The following is a 27788-nucleotide window of genomic DNA, read 5'->3' on the forward strand; positions in this document are numbered from 1 at the left end:
CATGCACACTCCGTATGTACAGACTCCATCATACAGGCTCCATGTGTGCAGACTCCATCATGCACACTGCATATCTACAGACTCCATCATGCACGCTCCGTATGTACAGACTCCATCATACAGGCTCCATGTGTACAGACTCCATCATGCATGCTGCATATGTGCAGACTCCATCATGCACGCTCCATGTGTACAGACTCCATCATGCATGCTGCATATGTGCAGACTCCATCATGCACACTGCATATCTATAGACTCCATCATGCACGCTCCGTATGTACAAACTCTATCATGTACGCTCCATATGTACAGACTCTGTCATACACACTCCATGTGTACAGACTCAATCGTGCACACTCCATGTGTACAGACTACGTCACTCACACTCCATATGTACAGACTCCATCATACACACTCAATGTATACAGACTCTCCACGTGTACAGACTCCGTCGTACATGCTCCATGTGTCCAGACTCTGTCATAGGGACAGACCACATTTTCAACGAGTCTTCTTTGCGTTTTATCCTCTCTCTGCCACATTGCTCCCTGAGCCTGCACGGTGGAGAGGCCTGCCTCACAGTAGCAACAAGGCTCTCTTGTCAAACAGAAGCTGACACGGAAACCCCAAAGATGAATAAAGTGGAGCCACTCTGACCAAAGGGCCCTCTCTACCCTGGAAAGAATTCCAGGGCCCTTTGGATCTCAATTTGAAAAATCTAAAATTCTAAGGAAGGGCTCTTAACTTCTCTGGCGCCATGGACCCTGGGGTGGCCTGGTGTCCACACATGCCACCCCTGCTCGGAATAATGCTTTGAAATGCATAAGATAAAATATATTGGATCACAAAGGAAGCCAGTTATCTTAACTTGGGTAAAGTAATTAAGGAAAGCGTGGTATGGTAACATCTGTGCTTTATTAGCGCACTGCAGAACGAGTTCCAGCAGTCAGTCTAACAACTGCCCTCGTTGTAACCTAAGGATGAGCATAAGTGAGCACAGCACCGTAAAGTGACAGGAGGGGGCCTGGGATTTCTGTAATGCGCGTGATGGCGTTGTGGGCACCGCTAACGCTTCTGGGATTTGTGGCCTGTGTTCCTCACAGGGGAAAAATGCTAAATTTCAGGTAGATGTTTGTTAAAATAGAGAGTCATTGTTTTCTCATCCAAGTTCACAGAGCCCTGTGCTCTTTCCCCAGGTCTCTGGGTGGGGCTGGACCCCATCTTAAGGAGTCCTGTCTAGGGCTTAGCTGGCATTTCTTTGCTGGTTACAGAATTAAGCAGAGTGCGAAGTAGTCCTAGATCCCATTGATAAGGAAAAGCGAGAGTGGGCCCTGCGTGACCTGTAAGGGTGAGAGAGGAGGGGGGAGGGGGGGCAGCAGGAGGAAGCGACTGTCTGGGAGAAGATAGTAGGTGGTGGGCCTGAGCTCTTGGGGCCTGGGAACTGAGGTACAGCAGTGTTTGAGCCCCAGGCCCATCACAGCACCTGGGTGGTGCCCAGGCCCTGAGCAAGCAGGGAGATGGGAGCTGACTGGGGCCAAGCTCCCTCCACCCCTTTGGGGAGGGCTTGGGCTCCTGCAACAGTAACTTTCCTGCAATGGTAATTTGGCTTTTGTCCCCAGGGACCCATGTAATGGAGGGCTCTGGACGGATGGTGGTGACGGCCGTGGGCGTGAACTCTCAGACTGGCATCATCTTTACCCTGCTGGGGGCTGGCGGCGAGGAGGAGGAGAAGAAAGACAAGAAAGGTAGGCCCAACCCCCTTGCAGACCGGGAGAGGAGCTCTTAAGGCCACATTTTTTTGTTTATTCATTCACTCAACAAAATAGTTACTGAGTGCCTTTTATGTCCACACCCTGTGCCAACAGCCACCTCCTGCATCCTTGAGGCCCTGCTCAGCCAGGAGCGCTCTGTCTGTTCCATCTCCAGGGTCTTGTCCCAGTCTCTGTCTTGTCCAGTCATGTCATGGAAGCCCCTCCCTCCCCGGGCCAGATCGAGGGTGCTGAGCGCTTCTTTGAGTCTCCAGCCTCAAGTGTGACCTGGTCCCATCATCACCCTGATATCCAGTAGAAATCCCCATCCAGGCATGTTCCTGCCTGTTCTCAGCTCCGCTGAGCAGAGCTGCGTATCCGCCCAGCACAGACTCGCCCCAGATGTGGCAGAGCAGCTTCTGGGGAAGGTGGCCCAGGTCCCTTGCTGTGAGTCCCCCCATCCCCCAGAGCTGCCACCTCACCTGAGCTCTGCTCCCACTCCCCCTTGGGAACAGTACTCCTTGTTCTCTGGGCTCCCCATCAGTGCAGCACGCTGGCAGCCTGGGCCACAGGTGCCTCTCAGAGCAGAGGGGGTGATGCTTAGAAGACACAAGGAGCCCAAATCCCATCAGGCTGGGCCGAAATCCAAAGGCTCAGGCGTCTGGCCCAGCACAGCCGGCTCCTCACCCAACACCCACTCTCCGTCTCAGGGACAGCCCCGCTCATGTCTTCAGAGGAAGATCTCCAATGCCCAGACCTCCTGGAGTCCAGGGGAAGGAGATGAAATAGCAGGTGGCCCCTCCCTGAGTTTTACGGGCAGCCCTGCCCTCCAGCTCTGAGGCCAACGAGGCACAGGGCCTGGGTCGTGATCAAAGGATACTTGCTCCCAAGGGTGAAACTCATTTTCTAGTGGGGCCCCCTAAGCTTCTGACTACCTACCAGCACAAACAATGGAGCTAAGCTGTGAGCTGGGAAATCCAGAGGCTGGAGAGAGCAAAGGGAGAGCTGAGGTTGAAAGTGAGGACAGAGTCCTGGCCAAGAGGCCCACAGGGTGTCAGGACAGTGTCCACACAGTGACGCAGAAGCTGTGGCCAGCTGTGGCCCCAGGGTGCAGGCAGCTTTTGGCAGATGTGGGCCGTTGGGCAGGTTGCGGCAGCCGTCACCCGTTTCCTTGGCCTCTCTGGGGCCAGGATGAGGGGCAGAAGCACCCAGAAGCTCCCACGGGCCAGGCCTGTATTTTTGAAAATACCAATAGGAAGACAGGCATCTCCTGCCCCAAAGCACAGGTCGGGTCCCTTGCTGAGTGCATTCCTGCACCCCAGTGAGATGGGGGTGTCAGTGTAGTGGGAAGAGGTGGGACGTGGAGGGGAGGTGGCGGAGGGAGACGGGGGCAGCCCAGCCTCCCAGGCTCCCGTGAGCAGCACGGCCAGGGCTGGGCCCCCTCGGCACTCCCGTCTCATCACTCCACCAGGGACATCACTTAGAGCCCACCAACCGTGGGTGCGCATTTCAGGACGACCCCGGCGTGCCCGTGTGTGTGCATGCGTGTGTGTGTGTGCATGAGCACATGTGCACATGTGCACAGAGCAGGCTGTGTGTGCTTCTCCTCATTAACATGTCTCCAAAATCATCACACAGGTGTGAAGAAGGGGGATGGCCTTCAGCTACCAGGTACAGTAAGACGCCCTCAGGGTAGATGTGGCTTTTACAAATAGCAGCAGCCTTTAACCACCGAGCCCTGGCCCCACACCCCCAGCACACAGCTGGAGGAGGCCACGTGACAGCTGGAGGCTGGGCACCACCAGGCCCTCCACTGTGCCCCGGTGTGATCCAGCCCCACGTGACCAGCCAGCACCGCCCCCCTCTGCCTACTTACCCTCCAGGTGCTGCCCCCTGCCGGCCAAGTGTGCATGGCACCACCACTGTCTCCACACGGTGCTCAGCCCTGCTCACCACCACAGCCCTGCCATCCCTGCCGCACCCACACAGCTCATCCCGGCTTCCCCTTGCCACACGGCGTGTCCACCTCACCCGGGAGCGTCTGTTCCCTCTCCTTCCCACAGAACCCGTTTCCCCATCCCGAGAAAGAACAAGAGTGAATTGACCATCTCATATCATTTTTAATCTGTAAATTAAGGAAAACTCGCTCGTATCTCCCCTGTCTCGTGCAAAATGCAACATGCTCGATGTCACCTTTTAAATGGTGGCACGCATGGAGGTCACCAAGGCAATCTAGGGCGCTGGTTAGGGAAGGAGGAGGTGGCCATGGGCAGTGGCCTGAGTCGAGGGTGTGAATCCTGCTAAGTCGCCACCATCAGCCGATGTTCTACCGGGACGCGGTGGTGGTTGTCGCAGCGAACACCCATTCAGAATGGCTGGTGCCGTACTGTACCGGCTGTTGAATATTTTGAATTGACTCCTGGCCATGGGCCCCTCTGGCCCTGATGGGCAGCCAGACCCCCTCTCCTCGTGGAACCCTCTCTGAGGGAGACCTGCCTGATTGGCTGTGCCAACAGGGCGCACTGGTCCAGACCTTACCACACAGCAGTTCCATCCCGCCTAACCACGTTGATCATCCTCCATGTTTTATTTCAAAGACCCTCCATGTCTGAGTTTTCTCCCCCAACTCCTGTGGCATCTCTGTGGGAACATTTCACACACCCCTCACCCAATTTGAGTTTCTTGATTTCCAAGGGAGACTTTTTTTTTTTAAGAATATAGTCATCACTTCGCACAAGTTGGTTCATGTCTGTATTGTTGTTGCTGTTTGCATTGTTGCGTTTCTCCATTGTGACACACTGCATTTTCCATCCCTCCCACCCCCGCAGAGGCCGATGGTGCGGCAAGTTCAAACGCCGCCGATAGTGCAAATACCAGCCTAGTCAATGGTACGTCTCTGCCGGCGAGCTCTCGGTCTCGGGTGAACGGGCATCTCTCTCCGCCCCGGCTCTGGGCTTGCCTCTCCCTGTTCTGGACTGCACATTCTCGGATGTGCATGGGCGGCTCTGGGACAAACCTCTCATGTGGGGTAGGTGCTTAGGAGAGGGGCCACCCACCAGAGAATCAGCTCGGCGCCCGCTCGTGGCTGCCAGAATAGCGCTGACTCCTGTGGTGCCCTTGACCCCCAGTGGAGCCCAGGAGAGGGACATGACCTTGGCTTCAGATCTGGCCCCCCGGAAGCAGTATCCCACCCGGTGTGACCCTCTCCTAAGCACATTCCTGGGCCCGGCTTTGGGAAGAAGGCCTGGGCTCAGGACCTGGGCTGAAGCTGGCATCTGGGTCCCCAGTGACAGCTCCAATCCCTAACTCTAAAAGTCCCTCGAGCCGGGGGGACCCAGGCCAGGGTTCAGCTCCTTGGCCCCACCCTGTAGCATGGCTGAGCCCGCGGCGGACGTTTCTTCCTCTTCTCTTTCACAGAGCGGATGGGCAAGGGGTTCGCTTGGGCTCGAGCCTAGTTTTGTCCCCTGGATGTGGACCGGTGTTTCAAGCTGTTGCCTGTGCTGGAGCGTTGTTCTGAGTCTCTGCATTCTTCCTGGCTCCTTGGGGTGGGGGTGGAGGGCTGCTACTGGACCTGGGGTCTGCATCCTAACCTCTTTACACACAGCAGGGAGGAATTCCATTCACTTGCCTCCAAGCCTGTAGAAGACTTCTTATCTCTCTACCCTCCCATCTTCAGATACATCCCCTATGCTCCAGTTAGGTCATGTAAGAGTTCCCCAGGCTGCTCCTGAACTGCTGAGAGCCGTTCGGGCTCAGCCCTGAGCCCATCGCTCCTGCAGATGGAGGGAGGCAGAGGGAAAAGCCTTCCCTCCAGCATCGCTGCGTGTCGGGCATGGGGTTTCTCATCCGTTGTATCATTTATTCCTCCCCACTCCCAGAAGACGTGGGGATCTTGTCCCACCTGATCCTCGCATCCCTTGGCCAGACCTCAGGCTGAGCCACCCGGATTCAGAGTGACCTGAGATGGACGCACCTCAGGTGCTGTCAGGGCTGGGCTTCCTCGAGCAGTGCCGTCCTTGCCAAGAAAGGCTGATTTGGGCGTGGTCTATTTCAGGCGCAGGAGAAGGAAGGAGGACAGCTTGGGCTGTGGGAGACGTCATGCGTCAGGGACGGTGGCGGAGGGATGACAGGGAGGACCGAGGCGGGCAGACCCACGGTGGGGGAGGAAACGGAGGTGGCGTCCTGAGCCCCCGGGCGCTGCGCCTGCTGGGCTCCCTGAACCAATAGACAGCATCCTGGCTGCTGGTCCCTGAGAAGGGGCAGCCTCACTTCCAAACTGGAGCAGAAAACTCCAGGTATCCCCAGAAAAACTGCAGGGAAGATGGGGAACTGTCATTTCGTGGCCACCTCTCCTGTACACCAGGCCCCTCGCCAGCATCTCATGCTCGCCGTCTCATTTAATCCTCATGACAGCCCTGTGATGCAGAATTTATTGTCCCCATTTTAAAGATGAGGAAACTGAGGCTCAGAGGGATCAAGACACTAGCCCAAGGTCACAGAGCTAGAAAGTAGCAGAGCTGGGATTTGAACCCAGGCCTGGCTGGCTCTAAAGTGTGTGTTCCTCTTCCTGATCCAGGATGTCCCGTGGAGTGTGTCTTGTAAACTTCACAAGGTCTTCCCCACAAGAAAAGTTTCCTGTGGTCAAAGATGCTTAAGAACCACTGGATAGAATTTGTTTCTTCCTCATTGCAGGACTTCTCAGAGCCTTGAATAAGCTGGCGGATAGTGGAGAGTTACAGAGCCGTGCAGGGGTTCCCAGGCTGGTCTGGCTGCAGGACCTTTCCTGGCTGAATCTTGTAGGATTGGTACACTCCCAGTATATACTTTGGGAAACAGTGCTCTAGACCGTTGCTACTCAGAATGTGATTAGAGGACCAGAAGCCTGGGCATCTCCTGGGAGCTTGTTAGAAATGCAGACTCTCAGGCCCCCCCAGAACTGCTGAATGAGAATCTGCGTTCTAACAAGCTGCCCGGGCTCCGGAGCGCCTTCATGGCTGAGAAGCACTAGGCTGAGCCTTGGTGAGGCAGAGAATTAACTGTCCCCGTCCCCTCTTTCCTCTGAGCCAAATCGGGATGAATCCGGATTTGAGCTCAGGTGGCGGTATTCCCCCCCCCCCCCCCCCCCCCCCCCCCCCCCCCCCCCCACTCCCCCAAGCCCCTCCCGACTGAAAGGTGGCCGCATTCCATCCATCTCGCAGGCATTAGGACTGTCGTTATTCCTTTATTCTTTTCTTTTACATTTACTAATATATCGCTATTTAATACATCACTTAGAATCGTGATTAGAAATACATCACTCTCAACTCCAGCCATTTACACGGCGCTTCACAGGGCTTTTTGTCAGCATCACCCTAGTCAGCATTGTCTCATTTCACAGAGGAACAAATAGAGGCTCGGGGAAGAGAAGGGACTTCTCCCGGGCCTCCTGGCCAGTGGCCTGTCTCCCCAAAGCCTGTTTATGAGGCCACCTCCCCAGAAGTCCTCCACATCCGTGCTTTTCGCGCCCATGTCCCTCGCAATGCAGGAAGAGAACAGACGCATTGGAAAAGCTGTGTCTGGCATCTGAGGCAGAGGGAGGCCTCTGAGTCTCCACCCCTGCTCCCCATCTTGAGTCCTGTCCTCCATCCCCGGTCCCCTGAAACACAGCCATCGTCCAGGTCCCACGCGGGGCCAGAGCTGGCTGTCCCACCACCCGTCCCACACCGGGCGAGCACCAGTTTGGCTGAGGAGAGCCCCGAATAAGTCCCTTGGTTCTGAGAAACCAGGCCATCTGCACCGAAGCACCCCCAGAACGCCGCTCCCTTCCTCAAATACCCGCGTTGGTGATTATTCTTCTGGCCACGTGGTCACCATGGAAATAAAAGAGGAAATTGCTCGCTTGGCTAATGGGCGCGCACACGCACACGGGCTATTGCATCTGATAATGTGCAGTGCGGCTCCAGGCCCCTTTGTGCCTCTGAAACGCGCTACTGAAGCGGGTCCTCTAGTCCCTTTAGCCCAGTTAGTAAAATTATTTTTAAAAATAAAGATAATTGTTGTAGTTCACTCCTTTTTGCTCTAAAAAGCCTTTTTCTGTTTTGTTTTTTAATCCAGTAAAAAAAACTTTACAACAGTGCAACGGAGGCCTTTCTCTTTCAGCCCCGGGGCGGGTCGCTGGCGCTTTGCCGTGAGAGGCGGTGGGAGCAGCCCTGTGCTTCCCTGCAGAGGGCGGGGGCCGGGTCCTAGGAAGGCCACTTCTCCCCTCTGAGGCGCCCATGGCGTGGCCATGGTGCTGGTGATGACAGTGTTTGTGGAATGGATAATGCAGCCCCAGGGTTATCATCAGGACGCGCCATGAGTGAGGGCTGCCTCGGAACCTCCCGGGGCCTCCATTTCCTTGTCTGTAAAATGTGAGGGATGATGACTCCCCCGCCCCCCACTTCACAGGGTGTCGGGAAGATGGACAAGAGGTGACACTTGCAAAAGCCTTTCAACCTGCAAAAGGCTGAATGGGCAAGTGGTTATTTCTAAGGCAACTTTTAGGGGCTCTGGGATGTGAATGTCGCATCCCCATTTCACAGACGTGGAAGCTGAGGCTGGGAGAGGTAAAGCCACACAGCTTGTTCCTTCCGGAACCCAGTCCCACCAGTCCCACCTCACCGCCTCTCGCCTGGGCTCAGAGGGGCTGGGGGTAGCTGCATCCTCCCCGACTAGGGCAGAAACACGCACACACTTTGGGGCCAGCTCTCTGTCTACTTGCTGAGAGCCAGCAGGCCGTGTCCTTCTCTGAGCCTCAGCTTCTCATCTGTGAATGGGGTCGTGCAGGAGCCCTCTCCGCAGGGCTGTGGTGAGGCTTACATGGCATCGTGGAGGTCATGCGTGCACCCAGCACACGCCGGGTTCTCCTAGAATGCGAGCTGTGAGAACCACCTTCACAGCAAACGTCCGAGGGGGCCGTCCTTCTCAGATTCCCCCCGGGATGGCAAGGCCCGCGGGCAGTGCTCTGATGAGCTCAGTAGACAGGAGGCCACCCCCCTCAGCAGTGCCAGCAGGTGAGGGCAGGTGTCTCAGCCACGGGGCCATGGCCACCAGTACCTCCCACACTGAGAACACAGCCCACAAGCTTCTGGCCAAGCCTGGGGAGAGGACCCCCCGGGCATCCCTGACTAGGGGCTGGGGAGCCCCAGACTCAGCCCTTTCCCCAGCACCAGGCAGCATCAGGCCCTGATGTGCGGGGCTGGGTGGTGCCCCGGGGAGCCCACCCACCTGACTTTTTCCTGCACCCCCTCAAACTCAGAATAAAGAGCACACAGCCGGATGGACGGGAGGGGCCAGCAGCTTCCCCTCAGGTGCCAGGGCCCTCCCACCAAGCCCCCTGGACACACTCGGGGACCCGCAGGGCCCACTGTTGGGGAGCCCCTGCCAGCCCTTTGTATGTGTCGCTCCTTGTGGGGCTTCACGCGCCTTCAGAAGGAGAAGGAGAAAGTAGACCACCCCTTCTGGAGACAGAAACCAGGGAGCACAGTGGCCAAACTCCTCCTGTTCTAGAACCCTCCTCTCTCTCTCTCTCTCTCTCTCTCTCTCTCTCTCTCTCTCTCGTGTCTCTTCACCTCCTCTCAGCCCACAAAAGGCACCAAATTAATCACTGGGGACCTGAGAGCTCCTGCTCCTCTGCTTCCTGCCCTTTACCCTCAGAGGCTGTCGTTTAATCTGTAAGATGCTCGGGGCCAAAAGAATTCCTGCAGAAGCTCTCTCTCCGAGCCCCGAGACAATCAGGACAGACCCTGCAGCCAACACACAGGCCGGGTCTGCTCTCACCTCAGGGGCCTGCCTGGCCGGCTTGGCCCTTCCTCCTTCCGTGACATGAGTGTCTGTGGCCCTGTTGCGTCTTCGTGATGACCAACGTGTGTTGTCTGTTCTCTGTTGTCTGTTAAAATTCTTTGTCGTGTAGGTAAAATGCAGGATGGCAATGTGGACGCCAGCCAGAGCAAAGGTAACCCTTTTGTCTTAACCGGCTTCTGTGTTCCCCTCCCCACTGGCTCTGAGAACCACACCAGAGGCAGGCACATCCACACCTATGGGTGCCTGGCATCTTTAGGGCGGTGAGGCTGATTCACATGGGGCCAGGCCAAACGGAGGCACCCCCCGGTGAGGACAGGGGATGCCTGCGGCCAGCTTCTCCCCAGCCTTTGAGCTGTGCTGCCCATTTAGCTGAGGACTTGGAGCTGGTTCTTTAAGATCCTTAAGGGCTCAGGGGTAGGGCCCCTGGCCCACCAGGCAGTCCACTGAAGGAGGAGGGGACTTGGTACCCATGGATGAGGGCACCCTCTTGTACCTTTTCAGCCTCCTTTTTTGTCCCTCCTGTCTGGTGACTACTTAATATCTTAACAACATGGCCCAGGGACCACCTGGGTAAACCCAAACGTATGTGTCTTGTCTGAATGTGGGAAAAGCCGAGGGGCCACCTGGGGGAGGGTTGGTGGGCTTGTTCAGGCCCAGAGGGGACCCCAGCCCACTTCTTCTGGGTATCCAGGGTGGAGCCATGTCACTCTCTGCTGCGTCCTGGATTCCAGGTCCAAGGCAGCCAGTGGCCCTGGGACCAGGGTCTCCAGCTGAAAGAGGCAGACCCCCTCACAGGGCTTCTGTGCCAGCCATGCGGGGGTACAGGGAGGGAATAAGTGTGTCACCACACTCTCCGGGGTGGGCGGGAGGATCTTGGCACCAACATCCCCACCCGGCAGGCTGACCTGTGTGTGCGTGTCCATGTGTCTGTGTGTGTATACATGTGCGTGCTCTGCCCCCTGCAGCCAAACAGCAGGATGGGGCAGCCGCCATGGAGATGCAGCCGCTTAAGAGTGCCGAGGGCGGCGATGCCGACGACAAGAAGAAGGCCAACATGCACAAGAAGGAGAAGTCCGTGCTGCAGGGCAAGCTCACCAAGCTGGCCGTGCAGATCGGCAAGGCGGGTAAGTGCGCAGCCGCGGCAGATGGCGCGGGGGGACACAGGGCCCTGCCTCCAGCTGGGCTTCCATCACCTCGTCTGCATGAGATGGTCCCTGAGACCCACCCTTCTCTATGCACAGAGGCCACTCCGAGTCCTTAACAGGCACTTGATTAGCAATTAGAGAGGCAGAGGAGTGACGCTGAAAAGCCTGGGCTCTCGGGCAGGCTGCTGCAGCACGTGGGCGGAGAGTCACTGCACCTGGCCCTGAGCCGCTGCCCCCAGTCTGTGAAGTTGGGGTGCCGGTGATCCCTCCTTCAGAGACTGTTATGAGGATGAAAGGAGATTATGAATACAGAGTGCTTAACGCGTGTTGGGTGTGGTGACTGGAGAGGGGCAGATCCTGCAGGGCCTGGAGTTTGCAGCTCCGGTTTATCCTAAGGACAGTGGGAGCCATGGGAGAGGTTTGAGCAGGGAGGGCAGGGGTGGACTTGGGCTCTGTAATGACTACCTGGCTGCAGTGCAGAGTAGACTGAATGGGTGAGGGCAGTGCCAGGTGCCCGATGAGAAGCCCCTTGTCTGAACCTTGGCACAAAAAGCTGGGCTTCCCAGCTGACGGAGTAGCTATAGGTGATGGCTGGTGATGGCCCCTCTGGCCCAGGAAGCCCAGCCTAGCTGCAAGGTGAGCCCCGGCCCGTCTGACACGGCCGTGGCCTCCCCTCTTGGGTAAGGACGCGGCACAGGCACAGGCCTCCCCACCTGGCTGCTCGCTCCTCCATGCTGTCTCCGGCTCTAATTATAGGCACCACGGCACAGAGAAGGGAGGCAAATTACAGGCTTGGCTGTCTATATTTAAACTTGGAGGCCTGGTGACAGCTCCCGGCTGCTGGGAGCTTGGCTTCCCGCCCTTGCGACTGTCAGATGGGGGTAGAGCGGCTCTGAGGCTCCACAGCTGGAGGTGGGGGTGGGGGAGCGATGGACCCGGGGATTTCCTCCATCCCCGCCGCGTAAAAGACTCCACGGAAACATGGCGCTGGGGGGGCAGGGAAGGAAGCGAGGAGAGCAATCCCAGGGCCTTCAAAGTCCTCACTGGTCTCCCGCCCCCTCCTCGGCCCTGCCAATCAGGGAGTTCAGATCCGAGCACTTCTGGGTTCACATCCCACCTCTGCTTCTCTCTTGAGCTGAATTCCCTGAAAGCCGAGCCTGCGATGGGTGGGCACGGGATTTTTGGAGGGGGTGCTCTCAGGTGAGACCAGGAAAGGGTAAGGGATGTGCCAGGGCTAGGAAGAAGCCAGACACAGCTGAGGTTTCTGGAGAAATCCCTGGCTCCACCTGACCCCTCGGGGAGCTCCGGAGCCTTGGTACCTCCGCAGGTTCTGCCCGGCCTTGCAGCAAGGGGGCTGGTCTTTGCACCCCCACATCAGCCATTGGATATGGGCCATCACAATGGGGTGGGGTGCCCTCCCAGGCACTTCCTGACAAGGAGACGCCAGCCGTCCCAGCTTGCTCCTCCTCTGGCAGAGGCTGCAGGTGCACGGTCTCAGCAGCATCTGCATAGCATCTGCATAGCACCTGCTGCAGACGGGCTGGGCACGCTGAACTGGCAGGAGGATCCCAGGGGATCCAGGCAGGTAGCCTCCTGCAGCTGCTAACTCCCCCACACCTCCTTGCCCTGTGGCCTTGGGCAAGCCTCTCCACCCCTCCCAGCCTCAATTTCCTCATCCAGAAAAGGGCCCCCCGCTGTTTACCCTACCTAGATCATTCTTCCCTTGGGCCACCACGCCTGGGTGCTCCTTCTCATCATTCCTGTCTGCTCAAATATCGCCTCCTCCAGGAAGTCTTCCTTGCCCACCCTAGCTAAAGCAGCCACTCCTACCAGCCCTTGTCACTTTCTTCCTTTTTAGCTTTATTGAGATATAATTTCTATACAAAAAATGACACACATAATGCATACATCTTGATGAGTTTCGACATCTGCATACAGCTGTGATGCCATCACCACCACCGAGGTACTGACCGTATCCACCAATTCCAAAAGTTTCCTTGTGTTCCTTCGTGGGGTGTTTTTGGGTTTTGGTTTTCGGGTAAGAACACTCAACAGGAGATCCACCCTCTTAACCGGTTTTGAAGTGCACAATACCACATTGTTAACTGCAAGCTCTGTGTTGGACCATAGAGCTCTGGAACTCACTCGTCTTGCATAACTGAAACTTTACACCCACTGAAAAGCAGCTCCCCCCCTCTCCCCCAGCCCCTGGCAGCCGTCCTTCTAGTCTCTGCCTTCGTCAGTTCGACTCTTTTAGATTCTTCGTAAAAGTCCTTCTGTGTCCGCCTTAGTTCCCTTAGCATAATGCCCCCCAGGTCCATCCATGGTATTACACATGGCAGGATTTCCTTCTTTTTGTGGCTGGTAGTATTCCATTGTATGTCTAGACCACATTTCCTTTATCCGTTTGTCTGTCAGTGGACACTTGGGTGGTTTTCTCATCTTTGCCCATGTCCCTTTCTGTCACGTCATCCTGGAGTTTTTCGTCACAGCATCTTCCATATCTGAACTATCTTGTTCTTGTGTTTGTTTCTTGTTGCCTCCCCCTCTAGAATATCAGCTCCCCAAGGGCAGGGACTCCGTCCTTTTTGCTGCATGTCCCTAGTTCCTGGCATAGGAACGACGATGTGCCCGAATGAATGAGTAAATAAATGGCACCGAGTGCACACCATCATGGCATGAAAGGGCCATGCAAGCGGTTCTCATTCTTTCATGCACTCACTCAGCGCACACTTCCTGAGCACCTACTATGTGTCGGGCACGTGCTAGGCACTTTACGTGCATTAATCACACTGGATCCTTACAAAACCGTGTGAGATAAATAGGCATCCCCATTGGGCAGAGGAGGAAACCGAGGCTCTGTGAGGATCAAGGACTTGCCCCAGGCCACAGAGCAAGTAAGTGGCAGAGCTGGGATGTGAGCGAGGGCCTGTCTGACCCAGAGCCCTTTTGTCCGAGGGTTTGGGCCACGTCTCGCTTCCCAGGGCCTCCACCTGAGGAGAGCCCCTGAGCGGCTCCCCCACCTGGTGTTGCAGGCCTGGTGATGTCGGCCATCACCGTCATCATCCTGGTGCTCTACTTCACGGTGGACACCTTCGTGGTCAACAAGAAGCCGTGGCTGCCCGAGTGCACGCCCGTCTACGTGCAGTACTTTGTCAAGTTCTTCATCATCGGCGTGACGGTGCTGGTGGTCGCCGTGCCCGAGGGGCTCCCTCTGGCCGTCACCATCTCGCTGGCCTACTCCGTGAAGGTGAGAGGGACCGAGCGGTACCCGCCGGCTGATGCTGCTGAGATCGGCTGCCACCAGCCGGGGGTCTGTGGGTGGCGGGTGGGGCCAGGGCTGGGGTGGGGAGAAGAGCTAAGGAGGGAGTGGACACACTGGAAGCTCAGAGAGAGGATGCGTGCTGGAACCCAAAACTCATATGTCCTCGGGGAGTCCGGGGACCTGTGGCAAACCAGAGAGCCACAGCCTGGCTAAGGGGACAGCCCCTCTTCAGCCCAGCCAAGTGTCACCTTGAGGAGATGCAGGCCTTAGTGTTGCCAGATCTTCACATTTTTTCAAGGGAAGCCAGAAACCTGGACTTAATATGAACCTTCTGATGTCTAAACGTTGACAGTCGACTCAATTTAAAAAAAAAAATTAAAAGCAGATGTCACCATGCAGGCCCAAACCCATCCCCATCCCTCGGAATGTAGACAGGGGTCTGGCCGTCGTGGTCAGAGGCCCCATGGTAGCCGGAGAACTTACACAACTAATCTCAGAGGTTGCTCCCTAAAGTTTGGAAGAGATAAACCCAAAACAAAAAGGTTGTCGATTTTATGGACACCCCCTCATCTCAGGAGATGGGCTGAAAATATGAGGTCTTAAGGGCAGTTCGGCGCAGGACAGGTGGGCCATGAATGCTGTGGGAGCTGTGGGGCGTTCCTACGTGCTGCCTTGATGGCACGCGCCCACCTGCCCTGCTCCCAGGCCCCTGGCCATCCGTGAAGCCCGAATGCTGGGCTGGGTGGGCCAGTGTCTCTGTGGGCACTGTACATCTGACCCTCTTGGGGGCCTTCCAGCCTGGCTCACCCCAGGTCCTCACACCCTGAGCTTCTCTTCCCTGTTGGCCCCATGGTCCCCTCCTTGGAGGGCAGGACCCTGCAGTCCTGTTTCCCAGGGCCCCGAGGCCAGGATGTCTCTGCGAGGGCAGAGGCCTGGGCATGTTTACAAACAAGACCTTGGCTCCCAGACATTGGCAGAGCCGCCCAAGGGCACAGCAAGCATCAGTTTCCAAGCTGGCATTTGGGCTGGGCTCGCCGATGTAATTTCATACAGAAAAGAGATCTCCGGGCAGGTGCCAGGAAGTGGCAGCTCTGTGTAAAGGATACGGCCCTTATCGTCTCCCTGTTTTAGGGTTCTCGAAGAAACTCCATCCCACAAACCAAAGCCCAAACAGGTCACAATATGATGCTGCTCGGGGGCCCAGGGTCTGGAGATGGAGATTTGAGTCGGCCATGAGTCGGGACTCCCACAGCCACCCACCTGAGCTCAAGGGCTCCTTGAAAGTTGCGCTGAGCTGGTTTTGGGGGAATCACGGACAGACGTGTTTAGGCCTCCGCACCGTCTGCAGTTCACATCTCTGGCACCCGGCGCTTCGGGCATCTTGAGTCGTGTTACTTGTACGGTCGCTTGATAAACTTAGCACAGCACCCATGCCAGTTGAGGCAAACTCCGCCTTCTGAGCCTGGACCCACGCCCTGGGGGCCGCCGTCCACGGAACAGAGGTGACCGCGTGGATCAGCACAGTTCAGTAGGGGCACGATGTGATCTGCACGTGTGACTTTAAATTTCCTAGAAGCCACATTAAAAAGAAAAAGTAAGAAGAAACAGGTGAAATTCATTTTAATAATATAATTTATTTAACCCAATATGTCCAAATTATTATCCATCCAACAAGCAGTATGAAAATTACTAGCAGGATATTTTGCCATTTGTCTTTTCATAGTAAGTCTTAAAAAGCCGACGTGTGTTTTCCACTTACAGCACATTTCCTGTCAGACCAGCCCCGTTTCCAGTTCCTACCATCCTAGGCAGCACAGGCCTATGCGTTCTTAAGCCCAACAGACAAATCTTCCGCAGAGGTGCAGGTGGGCGGAGTCCCAGTGGGATGATCCAGGCTATGAGGTGGAACAGAGCTGGGTTCAAGTCCCAGCTTTAACTCTCACTAGGTGTGTGAGCCTGGTCAGGTCGCTTTCCCTCGGCTTCTTCAACTGCCAAAGGATTACGAGCATCCTCGAAGGTTCCACAGGATTCTTATAACATCAGATGAGAAAATAAGTGCGGAAGAACTTTGCAAACTATGAAGCGTGTTGCAAATTCAAATTGCTCTTGATCGTCTGCGCAACATACATTTATTGTTACTATCATCACAGGTTATAAGAGAGCTACCATCTCATATAATCCTACCAATACTCATTTTTTAGTAACATGAACTGCTATTAAAATTATTCCAAGGGCACTCCTTTTTTACCCTTGTAAAGAGTTATAATGAGGAGCAAGACTACAGGAAATCAGGTTCCTAGGAACAGACTAGAACTACGTCTGATTCAGCCTCGAGCAGCTTTTGATGTCCCTCCTTGCCTGACAGGGTCACTGTGTCCAGAGGGCCTGCGTTGCATGCTGGTTCCTTGAGAATTACTTTACATGCATTTCTTGCTTGAGAACCTGGAAGAAGCTAGAAGTATGGAGCTGGAAAGAGACAAAGGGAGGCGAATACAAGAAAATTAATGATAATATGGATAGCAGGATTCCATTTTTGTTATAAATTTAGAAACAAAGGATGTTGCTATATGAGATGCATCAGTTCCGGGTGGCAGCATTATGGCTGATTTGTTTTCTTTTTTGTGTATCTATATTTAAAAGAAACTTGTGATTTTTATTATGCAACTCATAATATGTATTCATTGTAGAAAAAATAGAATCTATAGATTTTAAAAGCAAGGCAATAAAAATTTCCTATAATTATATCACCCAGAAATAATGACACTAATATTTTGATATTTTTCCAGCTATTGTCTTATGTCTATAAACACATAAATTTATTTATGTAAATAAATTTATTTACTTTTGATGAAACCAAAGTAACAATGAAAACCAAGTACCAGTGAAAGATGGTACATTTGAGAAAACCCATAATCAAATAAGGAATGCTTATTTCTATTAGGATGTAAGAGAAAAATATTTGAAGTAATTAGAGAGGACCTAACCTTAATTTACCATTCTTTTCCGTAAAGAATACAAATTGCTTCTGTAATCCAAATTAAGCCAATTAAATCTTTTAAATAGCTCCACTAATAAATTGCACACACAAGAAGAGCCCAGAAGTCAGAGGCTGCAGCAACCAGGATGCTTTGCCTGTGAGGGCAGCAGAGGGGCGGGCTATGACAGCCCCACCTCATTTACTGTGAGTTTGCCCCGGGCCCCGGCCCCCAGCTCCCTCTTCTCACTGTCACCCTCTCACTGCCCCTTTCCCCAGAAAATGATGAAGGACAACAACCTGGTACGCCATCTGGACGCCTGTGAGACCATGGGCAATGCCACCGCCATCTGCTCGGACAAAACGGGCACGCTGACCACCAATCGCATGACAGTGGTGCAGGCCTACGTCGGCGACGTCCACTACAAGGAGATCCCCGACCCCAGCTCCATCAACGCCAAGACCATGGAGCTGCTGGTCAACGCCATCGCCATCAACAGCGCCTACACCACCAAGATTCTGGTAAGTGGTGCAGCCCCCACCAGGGGGAGCAAGATCCACGTGGTGATGCAGACGCCCTGGCCGGGCTGAGCAATGGGATTTGTTTTAAAGTCCTGATGATCTATTTGGGGGTGGCTACATAGTAAGCAACTTGTTTCTCTTTGGCTTAGCTATGATGTTTGTATAACAAAAAAGAAGATTGTTGTTAGTTGTGTTTCTTTAGTTGCTCTCATTGCCCTCCCCCTCCCTAAGTACTTAGCTTTGGCTACCTGACTAGTCCAGAACTTAGCGGCTTAAAACCAAACTGCATTTGGCTCATCATTCTGTGAGAGCAGTTGAGGCTGTGCTCAGCTGGGTGGGTCTTCTGGTCTCGGCGAGGCTCCCTCATGCCTCTGCAGCGGCTCAAGTGGACAGCTCTGCTGATCTTGGCAGGACTGCAGGCTGATCTCAGATGGCCTCCGCTGGGCTGATCCTCCTCGGCTCCGTGTGGTTGCCCCTCCTCCAGCAGTCTTATTCACATTGTCACTGCCGTGTCCTGTGGGCAACACAGAGGCCCGCCCAGACTCAGGAGTGGGGAAATAGACGCCAGCTCTTTTTTTTTTTTTTTTTTTTTGAGTTATTGATAGGTTACAATCTTGTGAAATTTCAGTTGTACATTAATGTTTGTCAGTCATGTTGTAGGTGCACCACTTCACCCTTTGTGCCCACCCCCCACCCCACCTTTCCCTTGGTATCCACTAAACTGTTCTTAGTCCATAATTTTAAATTCCTCATATGAGTGGTAGACTCCAGCTCTTGATGGAAAGAAGCACAGAGTCACGTTGCACAGGGCGTGGATTCAGAGAGGGGAGGGATGGTGGCCATTTTCACAAGCAATCTACCACCAACGACGTTGTTGTTGTTAGGAACAGTAGTGGTATTCCTGGTTTTGCTAAGAAAAGCTGTCCTATTCCTGTCTCAGCTAAGCTGCCTGGACTCCTTATGCTGTCATCCCTGTTTGGTTTAGAAGCACAGGCTGCCTTTTTGTAATTAACCAGCATTTAGATGAAGAGAAACACAGACTTGGCCATCCAGAGGTCGGCTGGCACCCACACATAGAGCATTTCTGCAGTGGGAGCATCTGGGTGAGCGGCTGAGCATTTTGCTTACCCTCCAAATGTGCCCCTGCCCTGACCTCTCCCTTCTGCCCCTGAGCCAGCGTGAACCCGCAGGCTGAGGTGGGAGCCGCCAGCAACTTTATCTAAATGGGGAGAAGACTGTGAGTCAGCAGCGTGGGGGCCGATGGCTGGCCGGGGAGGGGGAGGAGGTGCCTTCTGCCTCCAGACGCTGGGGCTGCAAGGACCCCAAGGACCTGCAAGGACCTCCGCTGCTGCAGAGCAACCACCCGCCCTCATCCCCGAGTCGCAGGCCGAGGGAGGCAGCACTAACAAAGGGAGAAAGTAGGTCGGGAGAATGCGTGCAGATGGGTGACAGAGAGCCCTGGGGGCGATGCCAGAAACGGTGACGTTCTTGTCGTCTCCCCCCGCCCCCCCCCCACCTCAGCCCGATTTGGGAATCAAGGGAGATCAGCAATGCTTTCTTCTGTTCCCCAGGCCTTCCTAAAATAACCGAGATGCTGTTAACGATCGCATCCTGCAGATGTGGCAGAGAGGGGAGCGGGGCCAGTCCCAGAGCAGGCGTCGGGCAACGGGGGCGGCCGCGCGGGCAGGGCCGCCAGGTGGGCTAGGATTGAGACGTATGTTACACAATTACAGTCGAAGGAGCTCCGGGACCTGCCAGGAGGGCTGTGGGAGCATCTCCTCGGGGATAAGTCTCACTCAGGCCGTGTCTCACAGCAGCGGCGGCAGAGCTAAAAGCGCGTTTCCAGATATTGGCTGGCAGAGGCTGTGTCCAGGGGGCTTGAAGGACAGGGGTCACTCCGTCCACCTGGGAGAAGGTGTAGCTGCCGAGACTGGAGAGAGCTCAGGGAGCTGGGGTCCTCAGGTTGCAATCGGGCCAAGTGACTTACTTCTCGGGCACCAGTGTCCCCTTTTGTGCCTTGAACCGTGGTGTCTTAGGACGTCTGTGCCTCTCTTTCTAGGCCTTTCCTGAAAGAACGCTGGCCACATGGTTCTCCTTGCTAGGGCCTGAGGGCCATTGGTGCGTAAGGACAGCAGAGCCCCCTGGCATGACCAGGTGATGGTTAAATCTCACACTCTGGAGCCAGATGGCCTGGGTTCATAGCCCTCACTAGCTGTGTGAATGTAAACACGTTACTTAACCTCTCCATGCCTCGGTTTCCCGGGGGAAATGATGGGATTATTGTGAGAATGAGAGGAGTCAGTAAGTGGCAAGTGCTTAGCACAGCGCCTGGCGCACCCTGTCTCTCACTCTCACAGTGCCGGCGGGCTGCATCAGGCAGCAGGAGGACACAGAAGAGCGACTGCCTCGTTGGGGCGGAAGGACAGCCCTGCCCGTGCTCTGGTTCTCCCAGGCTGGGCTCGTTTCCCAGACAGAGCTGATGGGTGGTGTGAGGAGGACATTGCCTGCCTTCCTGCCCTCTCCCCTCTTGCATGGTTTAGGATGTCCTGCAGTCTAGACTTCCCAGCCTGGTGTGGAGGGGGGCTGGACTTCCACCCTGGATCGAGCAGCCCCTGACTCTTCTCAGGATCCTTCTGGGCCTGGAAGAGCAGTCCTCGAGAACCCCTTTGCCCCGTATGGCTGGCAGGCCCTGGCTGTGACCCTGACCACCTGGATCCCAGGCCTGCCTTCCCAAGACTGCCCTGTGCTAAAGATGCTACAGGATTGTTTCAATGACCGAGAAGCTGGTCTGGGCATCCTACTCAAAAGCTGGCTTCGGGGTGTCTGTAAGTTGGCTTTGCCACTAATTGTCTGTGTGACTTTGGGCACACCCTTTCCTTCTGTAACCTCAGCGCTTCTGCTGTCTATTTGTTTATTAGTTAGCCTCTGCGTGCTACAAATGAATCCCCCTTCAGTGGGGGTTTTATTGCTGAATAACAACAATGCTAATCATACTGAGTGCTGAGTATGTGCCAGGCGTGGTGCTAAGCGTTTTCCACTCACTAATTCATTTCATCCTCACAGTAATCATTTCCCCCCAGGAAACTGAGGCACAGAGAGATTAAGTAACTTGTTTACATTCTGAGTCATCTCTGTTCCCCCGGCATAGGCTCTTGGGAAGTACTGTTTGGGTGGATGAGGTATGTGAATTGGTTGGTGAATAAATGTACAGGTGTATAATTAATGAGATGAGGACGAGGTAGGGAGAGGGATGGATGGATGGGTGGATGGGTGGGTGGATGGGGGATGGATGGATGGATGGATGGGTAGATGGGTGGGGGATGGATGGATGGATGGCTGGGTAGATGGGTGGGGGATGGATGGGTGGATGGATGGGAGGGGGATGGATGGGTGGATGGATGGGTGGATGGATGGGGGTGTGGATGGATGAATGAATGGATGAGTGGATGGATGGATATGTGGGTGGTGTATGGATGAATATGAATTGATAAGAGGCTCAGGACAGGACTATCTGTATGTTCTGCTTTCCTGTTCTTGTGGCCCCAGTCCCAGCCCCATGGCCAACACCAGCTCTCTCTCGCAGTACCTCCAGCATGCTGAGCTCATCTATTCTACAACTGCCCTCAGCTCTCTAGTCTGCATTCCTCCAGAGACCTCCCAATTAGCTAGTGCCTTTTATTCTAAAAAAAAAAAAACTAGATGAGTATTTATAAGGGTGGGTTGTAGGTTGTGTGGGTGTCATGTACACGGATTCACAGACCTTAGAGACCACCTGATCCGGCCCTCACTTTACTCTGAGGCCCAGAAATGGGAAGAGACTTGTGCTAAGTCACCTGTGGGTTAGTGGAATTAGAATCCAGGTGTCCTGACACCCATCCAGGAAGTGATGGTTAAGAGCTTTGGCTCTGAAGTCCCACAGATCAGAGTTCAGACCTCAGGTCCACCACTGAGCAAGTCACTTAACCTCTTCCAGCCTCTGTTTTCCAATCAGTAAAGTGAGCATACAATTAATCATAATCGGTAACATCTCTTAGCCAGGCTCACTACTGAGTGCTTACCCCGTGTTGCCATGGACGATGACCCCATGAAGTAGGTGACATCACATCTCCAATTGCTATATAAGGACACTGAGGCTTGGAGGAGTTAAAGAGTGTGCCCAGAGTCCCAGAGCAGATGAGAGGCTGGGCCCAGATTAGAGCCCAGGTGTGTCAGTCCAGAGCCGGAGCAGCTCCCCACAGCTCCACGCCCGGCTCATCTGGCTGCATCTGCACGTCAAGGCACTTCCAGGGCTGCTGTGAAGATCAGAAGAGAAAATGTCTGTGGGGCCCCAGCACAATGCTCACCATGTAGCAAGTACTCAGTCCACATCAGTTATTACTCTTATTACCTCTATTATTACTTCTGAGCCTTCCCTTCTGTAGTTTGCTTTGCCAGCCACTGTCTTGCTAGACCCTCCACATCCCTTCCAGGTAATCAAGGCAAATATGACCATTCTCACCTTGCAGCTAAGAAAACTGCGCTGCAGAAATGTCAAGTAACCCGCCCAATGTTGCTCCTAACCACCAAGTGGCAGAGTTGGGCCCAGAGAATTCTGGAGGAGTTTACCAAGCAGGCAGGGGACAAGGGCATTCCCAGCAGGGGCACAGCCCTGCAAAGACCGGAGACCCAAAGATGCATGGCTCGTTCAGGAAATGTGGCCTTTGGTGGCCTGGCCGTTTCTGCAGGGCTGGAATGCTGAGAGGTGAGGCCGGGAGGGCTGTGGGGAGCCGGGTGGTAGCAGATGGGCCCTTAATAGGCTCTCTCCTCACAGCGCTCAGAAGAACCGCCTCCATGCAGGGGTGGAGGATGGTGTGAGGACCAAGGCTGCCAGTAGGGAGGCCAGGAAAAGCGGCCCATGAGTGCCTTCTCAGGGGCCCACCTCAATGCCACGCCCCATCCCTTCTGAGGCGGGCAGGAGCATCTTTCTTTCTGATCATTAGGAAGTAAACTTGCCCTCAGAGGGAAGCTATGTGAATTGTCTTTTAGTCAGAAATTGCTTCCCTGCCTCAGAAATCCTGGCACACCCTCAGATTTCCTTTGTCACCTCCGACTCTTTGAACGTCAGGCCTTCCACCAGCTTCTTCTCGTCGCGCTGCTGCTTCTCGGAGCCCCAGCTGAGCCTCCAGAGGGAGCCAGCCGCTCCCTCGGACTTGGGAGGTGCTGTGCCCTCTTGGGGAACGTCCTCCTTTCTGCCGCGCTCATTCTGCGCACTGAACCCACCTGCGTGGACTTTACCTTCATACTTCACGAGACCTGTTCTAAAGCCAGTTCGCACTCCAGTTAACCTCTGAATTATTAAATGGACAGTGGGCTCTTGTGGGGCTGAACTGTGGGAAGCTTATGCCGTATTTCTGGAAACACAAACTATAGAGAGAAAGGCAAATCTTCCGGGAGCCCCCTCAGGGGAGTGGTTCTGCAGGAAGAAGCAAGAAAGGTTTTCTTAGCAGGATGGTTTCCCTGAATAAGTAAACCAAACTTGACCTAGTTAGAAACCACAGGTCTTCAATATACTCCATCCTAAGCTGAGGTGACCATAATGGAGCCTTACCCCCGAGAGCCCCGGTAACCCCCAAAAGGCTGGAAGGACCTGCCTGATGGTGTTTCCCATAAATCTTAGAACTAGAGCACCTAGGGGAATGGGGGGGTGACTCTAGTTGAGCTCAGGTCTCCTGGACCCCATCCCAGGGCTCGACTGAATATTCGAATGGGCCTCACAGTCCCCTGAGTCAAGCCGTGCTCTGCGCCTGGGCGCTGGCCAAGCCAGGGGCGCCAGAAGAAGGCTCTGGAAGTGCCTTTGCAGGGCATTAAACGGGGAAGGTAGTGGGCTGTGGTTCTGGTGTGTGAAATGGCAGGGGCCTTTGTGTTGAGGTCAACAACTGATTTGATTTCGTTTTTTTTGCAAACGCCACCTCTGGGAGAAGAGTTTAAAGCAAATAATCCCAGATGAGGAATTCTGATTTTTAACAGAGCTGTTCATCGCTGCATCCCACCCCCTCACCTGCACACACACTCCACACACACACACAAATGCACACACACACACACAAACACACAGTGCTTTGGGGAGCTTGGGAAGGACCCCTAGGAGTCTGCTTCCCAGGGGATCTCAGCCTGCCCCGTCTGTCGGCCTGGACACCCACCCTGACCTTCTGCCTTCGTGGCCTCTGGGGGAGATCCCATGGCTCGCCCGTGCTCCTCAGGAGGCCTGGCACCCAGGAAGCTCCTGGGGAGGCAGGCCCTTAGACGACAATTCTGGAAGCCAAAATTCTGACAAAATTCCGTCCCATCTGGCCTCCTGTTGGCAGCATCCCCCCACACACAAACACAAAATTCTTCATTTGACAGTTGCTCACCAGTTACCCCACAGTGGGAGGCAGAGATAAGTGAGACAGACACCCCCCCCACCCCCATCTTAGACTCTAGACCAATCACTGCCCAGTTACCTGGTTAACCGGGCAGTCTCTGAAGCTGGTGAGGAGAGGCCAGGCTGCCGGGAGAGCGCCTGCGGTGGGCTCAGAGCCCAGGACACCAGGGTGAGCTCCTTGCTCGGCCACTTACTGCAGTGTGACCTGGCCCCTCCAGGCCTCCGTGTGCACAACTGTCAGGTGGGTGGTGGCAGCCTGCCTCCCAGGGAGCTGGAAGGACACTGCTACATCATGCTCGGGAAGAGCGTAGCGAAGCGCTGAGCAGGTGGGCATGCGAAGATGGGCGCCGCTGCTGAGGCTGGCAGTGCATCCGGGCCTCGGAGGGGGGCTCTGCCTCAGGGGCAGCCGGTCTCCTCACGCCCTCTCAACCACATCATCACGTTGCAGTTGCTACAGTTTACTGTGCCATGGTTGTTGGGTTGTTTGGGGTTTTTTTTGAGGTTTTTAAAAAAATTGTGGTAAAATACACATAACATAATTTACCATCTTAACCATTTTAAGTGTACAGTTTAGTGTCATTAATACATTCACACTGTGCAGCCATCACTGCCATCCCTCTCCAGGACTTTTTATCTTCCCAAACTGAAACTCTGTCTCCATTAAACACTAACTTCCCATTCCCCCTCCCCCAGCACTTGGCAACCCCCACTCTACTCCCTGTCTCTGTGTTTCTGACTATCTAGGGACCTCATATAAGTGGAATCATACAACGTGTGTCCTTTTGTGACTGGCTTATTTCACTCAACATAATGTCCTCAGAGGTCGTCCATGTTGTCGCGTGTGTCAGAGCTTCCTTCCTTTTTAAGGCTGAATAATATTCCACTGTTTGTATAGACCACATTTCATCATCCAGTCACCAATCACGGGACTCTTGGGTTGCTTCCACCTTTTGGCTATTGTGAATATTGCTGCTTTGAACATGAGTGTGCAAACATCTTTTCAAGTCTCGCTTTCAATTCTTTGGGGTACGTACCCAGAAGTGGAATTCCTGGGTACGGTAATTCTATTTTTAATTTTTTGAGGAACCACTAAACGGTTGTCCCCAGTGGCTGCACCATTTTATGTTCCCACCAACAGTACACAGGATTCCAGTTTCTCCGTGTCCTCATCAACACTTACTGTTTCCTGTTTTGTTTTTGTGATAGCCGTCCTACCCGGTGTGAGGTAGTGCGTGCCAGCCATGTTTTTTTAGTCTCATTTTTGTAGGTGTTACTTACAACTTGCAGGTCTTCAGGTCATCATTCCTTGATCTTAGCTCCAGTCACTGCCTAGCATCCCAAAAAGGGAGCTGAATTGTCCCCTCAAAATGATGCCTGTGGCTGCCCCCAGCACTCCCAAAGGACTCAGGGCAGTGTGCCGGGCAACGCTCTGCCCCAGGCCTGACCCTCCGCAGGCCTGTGACTGGGAGCAAGTCACTTCCCTCCTGGCCCCGATGCCTGTCCCTCAAAACCAACGCCTTAACTCCTTTGCAGAATCGGAGCCCTGGAAATGGAAGGGTCTTGGAAAGTCTGCAGCCACAGCAAAACCTCTGAGTTTGTCAAGATAAAAAAAGCCGAAGGCAAGAAAGGGTGGGTCCCTGCCTCTCAGTACTGCACGTGGGCGATCTCAGAGCTCAAGATCACAGAAACAAATCGAGTTACGGAGGAGGCAGCTCTGCCGTTTGCAACCATGGGTTGTTTGAAATCCTTTTAGAGGAAAATTAAAATATTTCACAGAGGGTAATAAAATGCCGGCTGTTCGCAGGCATAACCGCTCGCTCTCTTGGGCAAATAAGTAATTAGGCATTTTTATTTAAGTCCTCGGTGTCATCATTTTCTTTCATTAGTGGAGGGGGGAAAAAACTGTTGTGGAAGATACATAAAACTCTGGAAATCACCAGAAGGTTAATTATAAAATTGTAAAAAAAAAAAAAAAGAGAGAAAAAAGTAAATTAATATATAAATTTTAAAAGCACAGTGTAACGGCACGCTGCAGAGACAAAGCGGAGCATTTAGAATTTCTTTTCCCAAACGTCAGAAATGGGAAGCTGTATGGAAGCTTCCGCTGCTTCCAAATCAAGTCCCAGCAGAGAGCGTGGGAGTCGGGGGCCTTCCGAGGCCCGTGCTGCTGGGGACACAGCTCTCGGGGCCTGGGAGCAGAGACGGCCTTCTGAGCCTCGTTCCTCGCGCCCGGCTCCCGAGCCCGCGCTGAGGGGCCTGCAGCTCTGTCATGCCCCACCATCCTTCACCACCGTCTGCTTGAAGGGGAGGGTTGGTTTTTCTCTTAGCTGGAGATCATATGCTCCAGCCTCTCCATTCTGCAGATGGGGAAACTGAGGACCAGAGCTTGGGGGCTAAGGCTATGAATCCCTGGGTCTTAGGACCACCCTGTTATCAATGCCCACAAGCCCACAGGGCTCAGGTCTGCTCCCTGGGCCCAAGCCCTAACTCCGGAAGGGGGTGTAGGCCAGGGACATGTGCGTCTGCCGTCCTGTCCCCTTCACAGCCCAGCCCTGCCGGCATCCTCTGGACTCCATCTTCTGCCTGCCTGGGCTGCTCTCTGGAACAATACGAGGGAGGCTGAGGGTGAGGATCGGAGGGTTCCTGTGCAGGGCTGGTCTGAGAAGCCCCTGATGGTGGGGACACAGGCATGTTCATGGGTGTTTATTCCCCTTCAAAATCTCTCTGGGGTTTGGGTTTATCTCTGATGTGTTTACCGCTCCAAAAGCTGCCTTCTGAGGAGTCGCTGCGTGTTAATTTTATATAAGTGGTCTGAGTGGGTATAGGTGGCGGGGGCGGGAGTGGGGGCTGGTGCACGTGGGAGGTGCGTTTACCTGCAAACGTGAACTCCCAGGCATCTGCTCATCCCACCCTTAGCGTCCGCATGGAGGGATCTTGTTCTGACCTGTTAACCTGCGCCTCCCCACCAGCCTGATCTGCACTGAGCCATCCGGCAAACAATTAGGAAGAGCCTACTGTGTGCTGGATCTGTGCTGGCCCTGAGAACCTGGAGAGGAAAAGAATGCAACTCTTTACTCAGGGGGAGGCAGGTCTACGAAGCAGTTTTCAAAGACAAGGAGATATCGGAGCTGGTCCTGGAAGGGCGAGGAGGAGTGCACCTGGCAGGGAGGGGTGGGGCCAGAAGCATGAGACAGCGCTGTCCAGGAGGGCACAGGAGTGGGTGGGAGGTGCTGGGTGGTGTGGTCGGTGATTTCACTGAGGGTCTCTGGGCAGGGGCTTGTGGTGCTCACACAGCCCAGCACCTGGCAGAGAGCACCTGACAGGTGCTTATGAGTGTGTGCCGAATGAGTGAGTGGAGAGAAGGGGAGAGGGAGGGACCTGGAGCGTGGATGAGTAAACTATGGCTCATTCATAGAACGGGATCCACGGAGCAGTTAAAAAGGAACAGACTAGTGCCATTAACATGGACAACCCTGAAAAATGTAATGTTATGTGAGTAAAGCAAGTTACAGAAGAATGTGCACAGCCTCCCTGCGTGAAGTTTTCAACACGCAAAACAGAGCTACACCAACATACGTGAGGTTAAACGACGCGAAATTGACAGTGCTTGACGAGTCTGACACACAGAAATAGCAGTTGCCTTTGGTTCAGCCTAACTTGAAATTATAAGGGACGGTCCATCTGTAGCATGAAATACTAGTCAGCAATGAAAAGGAGCAAGCTGTTGACACATACAACAACTTGCCTGAGTTGCAGGGGGACGGTGCTGAGTGGAAAGAAGCCAATCTCTAGAGGTTTGCGTACTGTTTGGTTCCATTTATATAACATGCTTGAAGTGGCAAATTACGGAGATGGAGAACAGGTTAGTGGTTGCCAGGGCGGGGGGGGGGGGGGGGGGGGGGGGGGGGGG

The 27788-nt window shown here is 54.3% G+C and overlaps 1 protein-coding gene across 12 annotated transcripts in view; it reads left to right on the plus strand.

Moving 5' to 3' along the window:
• The window catches only part of ATP2B2 (ATPase plasma membrane Ca2+ transporting 2), a 355046-nt gene that overhangs the window by 294501 nt on the left and 32757 nt on the right, over positions 1-27788 (plus strand). For 10 of the 12 annotated variants that reach the window (XM_046675025.1, XM_046675014.1, XM_046675088.1 and 7 more), the window contains 7 exons: positions 1620-1745; positions 3387-3419; positions 4577-4636; positions 9679-9720; positions 10535-10693; positions 13750-13964; positions 17233-17475. In XM_046675025.1, coding sequence (XP_046530981.1) covers positions 1620-1745; positions 3387-3419; positions 4577-4636; positions 9679-9720; positions 10535-10693; positions 13750-13964; positions 17233-17475 — 878 coding nt within the window. The remainder of the gene's footprint in view (positions 1-1619; positions 1746-3386; positions 3420-4576; positions 4637-9678; positions 9721-10534; positions 10694-13749; positions 13965-17232; positions 17476-27788) is intronic. The other 2 variants (XM_046675097.1, XM_046675105.1) reach the window with 1 other exon arrangement.

This window comes from Equus quagga, chromosome 1, assembly GCF_021613505.1.
Source record: "Equus quagga isolate Etosha38 chromosome 1, UCLA_HA_Equagga_1.0, whole genome shotgun sequence".
Taxonomy (NCBI): Eukaryota; Metazoa; Chordata; class Mammalia; order Perissodactyla; family Equidae; genus Equus; species Equus quagga.